This window comes from Drosophila melanogaster, chromosome 2R (genome assembly GCF_000001215.4).
Source record: "Drosophila melanogaster chromosome 2R".
Taxonomy (NCBI): Eukaryota; Metazoa; Arthropoda; class Insecta; order Diptera; family Drosophilidae; genus Drosophila; species Drosophila melanogaster.
This window is the reverse complement of record NT_033778.4, coordinates 1341806-1356231: the sequence shown is the minus strand read 5'-3', so window position 1 is coordinate 1356231 and position 14426 is coordinate 1341806. Positions and strand designations below refer to the sequence as shown.

Sequence of the window (14426 nt, the reverse complement as noted above, 5' to 3'; positions counted from 1 at the left end):
TGGGTTGTTAGTCATCTGCTGTGTATAGCTAGGTCTAAATGGTTGCATGTATTGATTAAAATTAGGTTGGAAGGGTTGGGAATATTGTGGGTTATTAAGGATCTTAAGTCTGTAATATCGTGATGAGGTAAAATATTAAATAATTGTATTGGTCTTTAATAGCCTGAATATAAATAAGTAAATCCTATTTGTTACGTTCCAGGTGTAGTTTCGAAATTAATAATTGAATGCTCTTAGGTTTCTTAGGTTTTGAAGTTCTCCAGAAGTTTGTAGTTTGGTGTTTGAGTTTTAAATTCAATTAATTTAATTAAATGAGTCTTGCTTGGAGGGTAGGCCAATCTTCAATGTTCGGAAGTCCCAAAGATAGTGTAACCTCTCCGTCCAAGTTCCTTTCGATGGCTCCCATCTCCCATCATTTGTTTGGTAGAACGAAATTACGTAATCCACTCCTCTGACGAATGCGGGAAGTGTTTCTGGATCACCCTTGAGTGGCATAATGTCTTAAAGCTGACGACGGGGTTTGGCAAGGTTGTTGTCGCTGATTGATTTGGGGTGCGGCAATAATTGGTTGTGACACTTTTATTGTAAAATTTTAAATATTGTGTTTTATTTTTTTGTTTCTTATCAATGTTATTATTATTTTTAAGTTTTCTAGTTTCACTTTTTTTTATTGTAAATTTTTAATTTTTGTGTTGTATTATTAAACTTTTATATTGCTCTTTTTTTTATATGTTGGTTTTAAAACTTAATTGCCTTTGGACTTAATGTTTTTATTTCGTATTTCACTTCCACTTTTTATTGGATAACCGAATTGGAATTATAATCCAAGTTACACGAATTTATTTTGGGAAATGTTTTGAAGGTTCTTTTTCCGGATACTTCTTGTATCCGACTGCGCCAGTAAAATTAGTTGTAATATTTTTGTATTTGAGTCGAATAAATGTCCCCTCAGTTGAGAGAATAATTATTAATCGAAGGTATTTGTTGAACTTCTTTATTCAGATATCCGCTTAAGACTAAAGATCAAATGCAAATTGGATTGAGGAGAAGCCTCAGTATTAGAACAATATTTGTATTTCACTCTTGGATTCTTAAGATTAGGAAAAGGTTTAAAGAGAGCAGTCAAATTTGGACCACCCAAATACGTCACTATATATGTCGCCAGTCAAACCGAAGACTTTGAATGCCTATCGAAATCAATCAACCATGACCGATCACTAGAGAACACCAATACCAGTGTGTCTCTATCCCTCCCAGACGAACCAATTAAACTTGCTTATTCTCTACTTCACAGCAAAATTTCTGAGTTACGGAATGTCTGCATTCCAAATCTCAAAGAATCCCCATTAATTCTTAATCGGAAATCTCGTAGTTCTCGTCGATTGAAATTGTTTTGGAAGAACGTTAAAATGTGTTAAACCAGTTTGGATTACATCAGTTCTATCCCGACAGGTCCTCGAGATCCCCGATCGCTCTTACCGATTCGTTTATTGAATCGCCTGGTTTATGGCTTGTTGGATTCAGGCGCGTCGATTAGTTGCATTGGAGGAGAGTTGGAAAAAGCTGCGATAGAATTCGAAAACTTCAAGACTTTAAGAGGAGAACGGCGACCGCAGACGGTAGTTCCCAACGAACAATAGAACTTCTAAAGGTGGACGTGGAATACGGCGACCTCAAGAAGCTTTTCAAATTGTATGTCGTACCAAAACTGAAACAGGACCTCTCTCCCGCTGTCGAAAAAGCGATGTATGCCGAAATTGACAGGAGGTTGCGATTAGGGGTAATAGAAGAGTCTGAGAGTGCTTGTTCTTCTCCAATCGTAAAGGTAACTAAGCCAGGTAAAGTGAGAATTTGCCTCGACTGTCGCAAGATCAATTGTTTTACAGAAAAGGATGTATATCCGTTACCCCAAACAAACGGGATATTTAGCCGTTTACCAAAAGCCGAGTATATATCGAGTCTGGATCTAAAGGATGCATATAGGCAGGTCCCTGTGGATCCTCAATCTCGGGACAAAACGGCTTTTACTGTCCCAGGCAGACCGGTATATCAATTTACAGTCATTCCTTTTGGGCTATATAACGCCACGAGCACTATGTCTCGATTGATGGACAAAGTAGTGCCTGTTCATTTGAGAAATGAAGTTTTTATCTATCTAGACGCCCTGTTGATAGTATCTTCCAGTTTTAGGGCCATTTAAATGTACTTAGGGTTAGCCTACTAGTTAGCCCTGCACATAAAGCACGCGGGCTTAACGTTAAACATCGCCATGCAAACAGTTCTTTGGCTGCGCATAGCGACATTCACAAAACTATAGAAAGAATACAACGTTTTTATTTCTGACCTGGTCTCGTTTCTGACGTCAGGGCTTATATTAGCGCATGTGAGGTTTGTAATATTGCCTAAGGCGAACGCCCCGCAACCACGGGCAAATGATCTACATGACTCAACAACTGATCAGCTGTCAACCGCAGCAAATCCGCAAATGTTGCTAAGATCGGCACCTAACAAAGATTCGGAGCAATCCGTTCAATGTGCTGTGGAGGGAGACCACCCTGGGATTGCTAAAGATTCCGAATTGTCTGCACTGGTTTCTCAACCAGTGATTCCACCTGTCCCAATTAGTTTACCACCACAAGGGAACATTGAGTCCGGACTACCTGCACAAGTTGGCACTTCAGAAATACAATCTGCATGGCCAAATCCCCTGGATCTAAAACCGGTCTTTCTACATATCATGAATTTCAAAGCAATCGACTGCGATACTAAAACATCGTTGAATGTTTTGTTTCTTTAGGCGGGAAATCAAAAATTGTTTAACATATCGATAAAAACAGCTAGACAAATAATAAAATAAAGAAATGCATATCAATTTTCACAAGCGTTTGGCTGTTTTTGGCGGCTTGTGGGCATTCAAATCAAATAAAATTACACAAATTTCACTTAAGTGTGGGGGTTCAATTTTTACAGTTTGTGGGCGTAAGACTGTCAGTGCATAGGCGTCAAGGCGTCATATGCGTAAAGCTGTCATTTTCCAACAGATCAGTTTATATTACGTGCTCGTATATTCCGTCATCTTTTGAATTCCTAGAATATCTGAATCATCTGTCCGCTATCCAATCCATCTCAAATAAACTGTCTGACAGGGACCAATTGGTCGTTCTAGGTGATTTTAATATACCTGGCAGAACGTGGTCCCCAGAAGAAAAATCGAATATCCTTCTCCCTTTAGCACAACATGACTTTATTGACGGCTTGCTGGCCTTATCGTTGTCGCAAGTTAATTATTTTCGAAATTCTCTTGGTAGACTGTTGGATCTATGTCTTGCGGGCAGCCACAGGTAAGTGTATTGCAGAGGAAAAAGTGATCTGTTAGTTGACGCGAAGGCTCTAACTTTTTAGGCAGACAGAAATATAAAAAAGGACCGAGCCATGCCGTTTAGTGGACCACTAGGGAAGCGTGTCTTTAAAATTAATTGCTAGAAAATTTATTAATTAAAAGAGAACCCCAAAGTGAGGTTAAAAGCACAAGAGGGAAATAGCGGGGTTAGGAGGCGAGAATACACAGTGTTCCTGATGAAGTGAACATATAAAAAAATATAAAATATATATAAGAAAATGCTTGATGACCCCTGTCTAACCTAACCCTACCTCGGAAAATTAAAAATCAACGAACCGTCATTCTGCACTGAGAAAAATGATGTTATATATTTAAATTATATATTACAAGGTTTTACCATAAGTTATAAAAAATGTGTACCCGAGGAGGAGACTTAGTTTATATCACTTATGTATATTTCTTAATTTTATTTGAATCGAATTCCTTTTAGTATTTAATATTTTTCCATATTATATAAGCTAACCTAATCTAATTATTTGCTTGGGCAGTCTGCTCGCGACAAGAGACAATCCCAGTTTTCTGTGGATACCTGGGAATGCGCTAGTGCTGTTAAACACCCCTGAATCGTGGATTGTAGCTCTTTTAGAGCATGACCAGATTCTTGCGAAATTGAACTCAAGTTAAAAAGGAGCTTGAGCTGGCTGTGGACTAAAAGTCGCTTGTTTTGGAACCGATCTCGCAGCGCCTCCCACGCCGAAGCAAACCCATCATTCGTGAGAGGAGATTTCGCCACGATGGCTTTTGCTTCGCCACTTGTTTTCGTAAGGAGGTGGAATAGCTTCTCGACCGGAGTCAACCTGGGGTTGTTTACGTAAATTGCCGTGAATAGGTCCCGGAAAGTGGGCCATCGGAGGTAGTCGCCATCGAAGACTTCCGTGTCGCATGGAGGTAAGCGGCAGCCGGACGAAATTACCGGCTGAGAGGGTGCTTGCGCGACTTGAGGCGTTGCTCTGTCGATTGTTTCGCCAATTTGTGCTGCACATGACTCGTATACTGAGTAGCAGTAGTCATATTTGGCCTGGAGAATAGGCACTGTGTCGAGGGATCCTTCTTGGGCCATTAGGTCAGAGGTCATGTTTCGTACTCTCTTTCCACTTTGTCCCATAAGGCTCGCACCTGTTGCAGACGGACTTGTAACGTGTGTAGGGACGGAGAGGCTTGTTCAGGAGTGTTGATCTTCGCTTCGAATAGGCTTACGCGATCGCTGACGGCGATGAATTTATGCAACGCTGCGGTTGCGGGCGTTGGCTGCTCAGAGGATGCCATTTTCTTTGTGGTAGAGCGTGTGACGCGGAGGAAATCAGTCCCGACAGCGGAGGGACTCTCGGATTTTCTCGATAGAGAAGACTCACTAGACGCTCGCGTCACTGGTCGGGAAATGACCAACCTAGGAGTTGTCTTCGAACTGGTCGATGGCAAAAACTTTGCTTTCGGAGTGGGAGTCGCGGTTTTGACCCTGGGACTAACGGACTTGGGTGCTGGCTTACCGCGAATGGATAGCGGAGATTGCGAGTTGAACTTTTGTTCTTTTCCAGGTGCGGGTGTCTTTTTCTTGTCTCCCTCTAGGGGCATGCTCAGCTATGCCCTAGGAGAAGGAAGTCAAGAAGGCCTGCACGCCGCAAAAAATGTGGAATTGAAAAAGAACCAGACACAGAGGGCACCCAAATCTGGATGGACAAAGGATCGCGTCGGAATTCGGGAGAAAGTTGCAATTGGGATCTGGAGATTGGAGCACGAAAGGAAAAAAATCCCAATTTTTGTGAAATAAGGCCCCAATAGATCTTCAATCAACTGGAAAAAAGCTTAAATGAAGCACAACATAGCTAAAATTCAGTGTGAAAAAATAGCTAGGAGGATTCACAAAAAAAGCTAGAGTGAAGTCCACAAGAAGATATAGCTATATTGGAGTCTAGAAAAACAATAGCTCAAATTTATAAAAAAAAACTATGAATTGCAATTTCTGGAAAAAATAGCTAAAAAAAATAGCTACCAGCTGGAGTATAAATTTGAATTTATGGAAAAATAGCTAAATAATAGCTACCAGATGGTGTCTTTGTAATAGCCAATAATTTATAAAAAATCGCTACCGACTGGAAATCCCGAAAAAAGTAGCTAATATATAGAAAATAGCTATAAATTGGAATTTATGGAAAAATAGCTTAAAAAATAGCTATCGAATAGAGTTCGGATGAAAGCTAATAATTTATAAAAATAGCTACCGGATTTAGGACCACAACGAAAAAAAAATCGCGACAAACGGATGCGAAACATAAACACCAAAAAAAAAAAAAAAAAAAAAAAACCAACAAACACGCCAAAAAGCCAAGTTGGGAGGCTGATAAATTTGGGTGGAACTGATAAATAATTATTTTAATTTAGGAACCAGAAATAGGAGCCAGAAATAGCTTGTAAAAAATTATTATTTGGCTTAAATAATTATTCAATAATCGGGTCAGTTTTTTTCTTAAATTTTGTCGTCGGACTTATTTATTTTATTTTATGTTTCGATTCTAGGGTATTCTCTCGTCGCTATGCGCCGGTTTTTTGTCAGGGCAATAAAGAACAAAGAAGAGACGAAAGAGCTTGCACTTGGCAAGCCTATGTAAGTCGCGACTGTGTGTATGTATGTATGTATTATTTGGAGTTTAATAGGAGACGTGCAATATGTATTTATGTATGGAGAAACATATATATGAAATGTAATCTCGGAAGAAAAAGTCAGGGTTTATTTTATTCTGTATGTCGAGATTTGTGTTTTATTTTGAGCCAAGAGATAAAATTTGTTCTCAGTTCGGCTTCGATATTATTTATGATTTTTGGTAATATATTTCATTTGTGTATTAAATTGGTTAAATCTATGGAGTGATTCTTATATATGTACATATGTGGATGTAAATTTTATTGGAATATATGTGGATATGTATGGATATGTATATTTATGGGTATGTATAATTTTGCTGAATATATGTATATGTATATTTGATTTAATTTAATTGAATTTGTGGTTTGTATATTTTATTGCGGCAAAAAAACAGCAGTTTAGCAGCGGACGATAATAGTGAATTTTGGACAGTGTTTAAAAAAAATGTATGTATATATATGTATATGCGCTTGGATACCAGCGGATCACCGTGAGACGAATTAGGGGGCCGGTATTGGCAAAGTGCTTGTTTATGCACTTAAAAAAAGAAGTAATCACGGTGGCTGGGCGCATGTACTTATATATTTTCACTTAATTTTCACTTTTCACTTGATACGGATGGACGGAAAGAATAAACGCCGTTGGAAAAACGAGAATGGTGACCACGGACGGAATAGGATTTAAAGCCGTACTTATCTTGATTTTTCCGCAAGGAGCGCTGGCAGGATCAGGATGTATCGCGGACTCGAAATATCCGGCTCGAAGGACCATGAAGTGGAGTGGGCGGAATTGTTTGTTGTTGCGGCTAATTCCTCCAGAAATGAAACGTCCGGAATCGCCTTCAATTGGTTGCACTTTATTCTCGCACTTGTAAATTAAGACTAACTTAAACCTAACATCGGAAATACCGCGGGACCGCGGAGTGGTGAAGACCTTGCGGGAAGGGAGGAGAGCGAGAGGAGAGAAGGAGAGCGCGAGCAGCGGTGCTTGCGAGCCGTGGAGGAGCTTTGAGTACAAGCATTGGCCGCTTACACTGCCGCTCAACTGTTTGCGCCCTTCTGGCGTGAACATTCTAAGATAAGTACATTTTCAAAAAGTGCGCATTTAAATTTTCGGTAAAATTAAAAAAAAAAGTCGTTTGATCCGAAATTCGAGTGAGAATATCTGTGTGTTCATAAATTTTCAAAATATTCGTGGATTATGCCACGCTGCGCCGGGAGAGATCTTTCGCCGAGGAGAAAAAAAAAATTGAGGGAGTTTTTATTACAAAAAAAAAAATTAATTGGAAATGGCCCACGAAATACACTGAAAAAAATTACGATAAGATATCAATGTAATAGCAATGTAATAAAACACGGTAAAAACCAACATGCGCTGCGTCTTTGTCTCTAGAATCTGTATGCTGAATCTCAACCTAGCTTTTATGGTTCCAACAGGACTCGGTTATTGATTCTGATCAAGAATATATACTTTTCCATACTTTTCCATACTTTTCAACGAATTTAGTATACCCTTTTACTCTACGAGTAACGGGTATAATTATATACCCAAGTACAGACAGTCATTTCTGTCAAGAATTGGCCAAAGGATAGATACTGAATGGAAAAAGAACAGACCCAATACCGTTAACAACAGAAGACAGAAGTATATAGAAAAGAGAACCGAGGAACTATGAGAACACCAAGATTTTTAAAACACACCGTTAAGCACGGAATAACTTTTGAATAAAAGAAAGGACAAAAAGTCCATAAAAAATAAGTAGAAGGAAAATTAAAGATAGGCAGTTTAGTCAGTCGAAACAAAAAGATAAAAAAACAAGCAAATTAGCAATTAACAAATATTAGTCACGCACTCATTGTACTCAATTTCCATAATATTACACGAAAGAACAGGATTATAAGGAGTAATATAAATTAAGGACTAGTATGTAAGGATTAATATAATATAAGGACTAGTATATAAGGATTACTATACTAATGTTAATAATAATAATTATACTTACTACGAACACCTAATTACACTAGCTACGACGCAATTCGACCCGCGTTCCATTTTTCTGGCTGTCATTCTAGGAAGGGCGGTGTTACCACTTCAGGTGTCAGAAGAGGCATATTTAGCGGAAATTCGGAACTGAAACCAATTATTTTATATTCCTTCCTTTCTGCGTGGCCTTTATCCAATGCAACTGCGAAAGCCAAAAACTTTAAAGTGAGAATTTTATGGTTTTTTCCATTCCATGCTTTCATTGGTGTCATATTTTTCAGAGCGTTCGTAGGCTCTCTGTTTCTCAGATATACAGCTGTGTATATATGTTCTCCGCATAAAGACCCATAAAGACATCAGATCAGATTGCGTCAGCAAGCATCGGGCCGTTTCCACTAACTTACGATTGGACCTCTCCGCTTCTCCGTCTTGTTGTGGGCTATACGGGATTGTCAATTGCGCTTTATCCCATTCGCTTTCAGGAAATTGTCAATATTTGCTTTTACGAGTTTTTTTTTCCGTTGTCACTGTGTATGCACTCTATAAGCTTTCCAGTTTGCCTCTCTTAAAGTTTCTTAAATTCAACTTTAAGAACATCTCGTCTTTGCCTTTCAAAAATCAAAAACAAAAATAAAACTAACATGCGACAGAACTTGTCATCGATAAGCTTGAGAAAATATACCAGCATCGGGAAATTCTACTGTTTTCACATATCTGCGAAAATTGCCCACCGTACCTATTTCTCAGCTTAGACCCGAAACAAAAAGAAATCCTTGATTGGTTAACAAATTCGAATCAACCGGGTCAGTAAACAAAAAGCCGGTTAACGTAACGCGAGATCTTCCGAGAAATATTGCCGCTGTGCGCGACAGTGTTTTCGAAAACCCGCGGCAGTCAATTCCGCACTTTCGCAAGATGGCAACTTGGCGAATTATACGTTGGGACTTGGGCCTGCACCCGTACAAGATCCAGCTGACCCAGGAGCTTAGGGTTAATGACTATAGACAGCGCCGTGTGTTCGCTGACTCGGCGTTACAGTAGTGTAAAGTTGACGCCGATTTAGGCAAATAATCGCATCTTTTTTGGATGTATGGCTATGTCAAGAAGCGAAATTGCCGTATGTGGGACGAGACCAATCCACACGAGGTTCACCAAGTGGGTTGGTGATACCGCTCGATGATAACCAACTGCTTTTAGCCTTAAATATATAAATATGGATCTGGACAACATGTTAGATCAACAGGGAACGTAGCGCCACACAGCACACGCTACGATGGATGTTCTGCATGAGCAATTTCCGGATATGGCGCGCGGAGGAGACGTGAACTGGCCACCGAGATCGTGCGATTTGACCTTTCAGGACTTTTTCTTGTGGGGTTTTCTTAAGTCGCAGCTCTATGCCAACAAGCCCAAAATACAGATGTTCTCGAAGTCAACATTCGTGGCCAATTAAAAACCCTTTAGTTATAAATTGCAAGTCAGTTCTCGAAAGGCAAGTACGACAGACATCTTAAGAAACAGTGGATCGGGGAGTTAATACCCTCTCAGGTGGGAGTAATGCTTCATATAGACAATTTTTCCAAAATAAAAACTACTTTCTTACTTGCATTTTTGAAATTCGCCATCGAACAGTTTGTGGCCTCAAAAACTATTTAGGATCTAAACCCGGCCTTTCTAATATCATGAATTTTAAAGCAATCTACTGCGATACTAAAACATCGTTGAATGTTTTGTTTCTTTGGGCGGGAAATGACAAAAATTTGTTTAACGTATCGATAAAAAAACAGCTAGACAAATAATAAAATAAAAAAATGCATATCAATTTTCACAAGTGTTTGGCTGTTTTTGGCGACTTGTGGGCTTGTGGCTTGTTCAAGTGAATGTGTTCTAAACGTATTTTAAATCAAACGTATCGACGTAAAACAGCTAGACAAATAATAAAATAAAAAAATGCATATCAATATTCACAAGTGTTTGGCTGTTTTTGGCGGCTTGTGGGCTTGTGGCTTGTTCAAGTGAGTGTGTTCTAAACGTATTTTAAATCAAATAAAATTACACAAATTTCACTTAAGTGTGGGGGTTCAATTTGTACAGTTTGTGGGCGTATGACTGTCCGTGGCCATTTTTTGAAACAAACTTGTAGATCATAGGCGTCAGTTGATCCGGCTTGCTTAATATTAACTTTGTAGGTTGTATAGATCACGACTTGGATCTATGGCTCCCTAAGCGTATCTTTTTTCGTTGTTTATTTATTTATTATGATAGACAGAATAGTTTACAAAACTAGACTAACTTAAATAGTATAGCACTGGATACATTGATAAACAATGATATTGTATCTTAATCTATTTAATAACTAATAGGCTAATCAATTGTTATGCTTGTTATGTAAATTTGCCTTTTTGTTTGTCTGGATCGGTTTTGCTTAGAAGGTCTAGAGGGTTAGTGTTGTTAAATATGTCTTGTTTGGCTTGTAGGAGGGATGGGCATGAGTTTAATATGTGGCTTATTGAAATATCACCTTGGCAAAACGGATAAGTTGGTATTGAATTTGGACTTAGGTAGTATTGGTGGGTATGCTTGTGTGTCCTAGTCGATGTCGTATTATTTATATTTGATCGAGTCCGGTCGAATTTGGGTATAATTGTTTGTGTGTGAGTTATTCGTATGAATTGATTCCACTGCTGCAGTTTATTATGTTTTCTTTCGTTGTTGTTTATATTTTATTATTACTTATTATTGTTATTTTGTCCCTAACTGTTACAGTGAATTTGGCACCGCTTTTGAGCGGCTGACATTTTTTTCTGTACCTATAAGTGTAATTCTGTCTACATATGTAAAACAAGTTGATCTGCGAAAAACGCAACCACTGTTTAAGAAGACCATGAAAACTATCTATTATTAAAATTTTTATTACAATGTCAATAATTAAAATATAATGATTTGACTGCAAGCACGGCTTGGCCAAAAGAAGATTTTATCGGGCTATCCTTGAGAATATGGCATAAAACGAAAATGTGTGGTAGTGGAATTCAGACATAAAAGTTCATCCAATTATCGAATAAGGGATTTTATGTTGCTTAAGATCGGGTCATATTTTTTGGTTATGAGGAACAGACACAATGAACTCACAAAAAGAATACGTATCGGACTGCGAAACCGACGATGATTATTATGTCGATTTGTTAACTTCAGGCAAGGGCAGTGATAAGAGTGAAAGTGATGTGTCGGACAAGTCTGAAAATTATCCAGGCCTAAAATCAAAGCATACTGCGAAGGCATTGCGGAAAACAAGGCATTGTGACGGCGATAATAGGGAATACAGGTCTAAGGAGTGCGACGACCTTCATTCCGAAGAGGAGTCTGAAAAATCGCGGTCGGATGCTTTATGGGCCGATTTTCTTGGCGACATTGATACTAAAAGCGTAATCAACCAAAAAACAGATTATACGGAGGGAAACGCAGCAAGTGCTACCAATACCAATACGCATGAGACTTGTAATAAATATGATAAAAACGATACGGCAATAATAAAAACTGCACAGCAATACGATTCCAAAAGAACCACGCTTTCAGTTTCCACACTCGGAAAAATTAAACGATCATCCGCTGAAAAGAGTATCGGTACCATGATAAATAAATTTGAAAAGAAGAAAAAATTGACAGTGCTTGAAAGGTCACAATTGGATTGGAAAATATTTAAACAAGACGAAGGCATAGACGAACTTCTGTGCTCGCATAACAAAGGCAAGGACGGGTGAGTTTGGAAGAAGAAGAAGAAGAGTATTTAAATGGATAAACTTAAATTTATTACCCAATGATTTAGGTATTTGGACCGTCAAGACTTTTTGGAGAGAACCGATCTTAGGCAGTTTGAAATGGAAAAGAAGTTGCGGCTGTCTCGCAGGCCATACTAACGGCTTAACCAACGTCGACACGGTAGCGCTGACTTCTTTGAATAACGAATATATACATATAGTCTATTAAATATATTACATTTTGTTCTATAACAAAATAATAAAAAAATGGTTGGGCTTACACCAATTCAATCAAAATACGCCAAATATGACATTAGCTAAAAGAAGCTGTGTTCCGAGAAATCGATTTTTTTTGGCATCGCAGTAACATCGTTTAGTTACATTCAATGTATGTAAGTGCATTTTTAGGATAACTGCAAATTCATGCTGCAATTTTGATCATCATTTTTTGGTTGTTATTATAGATCGTCACTCTTTGCTAGTAAAGTGAAAAAGACGACGCCACCGATAATAGTGTTCGTTTTGTGATTAGATTTGCTTTTTTTTTGTTGGCACTATACTATACTCGCTGGGAGCGTTGCATATCTGGCCATTAACTGCTGAGTCGCGTATAACCTGTCAACGGAGTGTAGAGAGGTCGCGAAATAATGGGCAATCAAAGAAAAACCATCAATAATCGAACAAGTAGTACTGGACCATCACGTGTTGCTAGGGTAAGCAAGAGTTCTTTGATCAATTCAAAGTAGATGACATTTCAGATGGTAACTGGTTGTGGCGTTGGCGTAAGCACCACAACATTGAACATGGAAAAATGCATTGCGAGTCTGCCGAATGTGACGAAATCACGACTCTGGAACAATTAGGAATGAAGTATAATTGTTCTGGGTAACTTAAAGAGCTTTAGAAATTAGAGGAAAAGCTATTGATAATAAGGGCAAATAACGTTGTTCAAAAAAAGATATCAGATTATTTCAAGTAAATAAGTATTTCAAGTAATAGGAACCATAAATTCCACCCATAAAAGTACATAAAAATGAGAATTATAGCTGAATTGAGTGAGGCAATTAAGCACTTTAAACTGCATTAGTTTTTATCGTTTGCCCACCCTTAAAAAAACCTTTGAAAAAATTAAAAAAAACATCCAAACGCTAAAAATACATATAATTTCGTTAGCCCAATTAAAAATAAATTATTGTTTGCCCATCTTTTAAAATTAGTTTTTTTCGTTTGTCCACTCTTAAAAATAAAAAAAATTAATAAAATTATATGTTTTCGAAATTCTAAAAGGTGGGCAAACGTGGGCACGATGTTATTGTGATAAAAAAATTGTTTTTTTTAAGTCAATTTTTGATATTTGAAAATTTTTTAACTTTTTCGAAAAGTTATATCTCAAAAACTGGACGTGGGCAAACATGGGCAAACGATTCCAGCTTTCAAATTTCAAAAATTCAAATTTTTCCGAACCCAGCTTTATTGAGCTAAAAGTTTTATCTTAGACTATAATAGTACATTTAATAAATTTTTAACATCACACACCAAATAGGTAAAATAACTAATATGTGTCTTTGCTTAATATTTCCATTTGTAGTTGGTCACAGATTTAGAACTTAAGCATTGTTTTTTTTTTATAAACTAAAAAAATATGGTTTTGCCGTTCACTTTTCGAGCCGACGAGAAATATGTTATTGTTTGTGGGCCAAATTTCTAGCTAGGTGTGTCTGCTCGAAAACACTACAATTTTAGATAACTTGAAATTCTCAAAAGCTGACTTTCTCGTTGTCGAATCTATAGTTAAAAACAATAAAATTCTATAGTCGAGTTTCCCGACAATAAAATATCCGTTGCTCAGTTAGTGGAAAAGTGTACGCGTTGGAGTTTTGTTCGATTTTTGGGCGTGTCGAACATAATTTGGCAAATCGATAGAAATTTACAAGACTAATAAAATTATGAAAGAATATCATATTTTCAAGAATGTGCGTCGCAAACAGTTTTGGCAAATCGATAGAAATTAACAAGACTAGCTCACATATGAAGAAATATCAAAAGATTGGAGCTGGCAGTTTTGGGCGGTTTGTGGGCGTGGCAGCATGGGTAAAACAAATTGCGCGCGTCTATGTCTCTAGAATATGTATGCTTAATCTCAACCTTTTAGCTTTTATAGGTCCTGAGATCTCGACGTTCATACGGACGGACAGGGTCAGATCGACTCGGCTATTGATACTGATCAAGAATATATGTTCTTCGTACGGTCGGAAACGCTTCCTTCTGTCTGTTACATGCTTTTCAACGGATCTAGTATACCCTCTTACTATACGAGTAACGGCTATAATAACTAACGTTTCTATTATATTTTAGTATTATATCGGTTTTGGCCTTTTCTAACATACTTTTAGCCATTCTATAAGCTATTTCAAATCTTATCTCTACTTTTTAATAGTAATTATCCATGTTATATATAGGTTCTGTTTTGTCTAAATTGTTTAAATCTGTTAACTTTCTTGGTAATCTCCCAAATACTAGTTCATATATCCCAATCAGTTCTACAGAAATGTACGAGCGGACATACTCGTGAAATGTTCTGCGACTGCGTTTAATTGTACCTAAAATCTGGTGGTGATGTGCAGTTGAAGAACTGTTTGAAATT

At 37.8% G+C, this 14426-nt stretch overlaps 2 protein-coding genes and 1 long non-coding RNA gene across 4 annotated transcripts in view; 2 read left to right on the top strand and 1 right to left on the bottom strand.

The window, feature by feature from the left end:
- l(2)41Ab (lethal (2) 41Ab) overlaps positions 1–6840 on the bottom strand; it is a 94544-nt gene extending 87704 nt beyond the window's left edge. Inside the window, exon 1 of the mRNA NM_001110887.2 lies at positions 6734–6840. The gene's annotated coding sequence lies outside the window, so the exon portion shown is untranslated. The remainder of the gene's footprint in view (positions 1–6733) is intronic.
- A 224-nt stretch (positions 6841–7064) lies between these two features.
- lncRNA:CR44042 (long non-coding RNA:CR44042) lies at positions 7065–8065 on the top strand. Its single transcript, NR_074071.1, has one exon. It is a non-coding gene; the product is annotated as a long non-coding RNA:CR44042 (long non-coding RNA).
- A 3047-nt stretch (positions 8066–11112) lies between these two features.
- Yeti lies at positions 11113–12829 on the top strand. 2 transcript variants are annotated; one of them, NM_001300707.1, is made up of 3 exons: positions 11113–11781; positions 11851–12174; positions 12247–12829. In NM_001300707.1, exons 1-2 carry the CDS (start codon positions 11147–11149, stop codon positions 11939–11941), a joined length of 726 nt encoding a protein of 241 aa, NP_001287636.1. In that variant the 5' UTR covers positions 11113–11146; the 3' UTR covers positions 11942–12174; positions 12247–12829. The 2 variants fall into 2 exon arrangements, with proteins under 2 accessions (NP_001287636.1, NP_001137537.1); NM_001144065.2 differs by lacking the exon at positions 12247–12829 and having other exon boundaries at positions 11851–12080.
- Positions 12830–14426: the final 1597 nt, after the last annotated feature.

Coding starts and splice junctions, on each gene's coding strand:
- Yeti (NM_001300707.1), top strand. CDS start 11,147: ATGAACTCACAAAAAGAATACGTATCGGACTGCGAAACCGACGATGAT. Junction 11,782..11,850: donor CATAACAAAGGCAAGGACGG/GTGAGTTTGGAA, acceptor CCAATGATTTAG/GTATTTGGACCGTCAAGACT.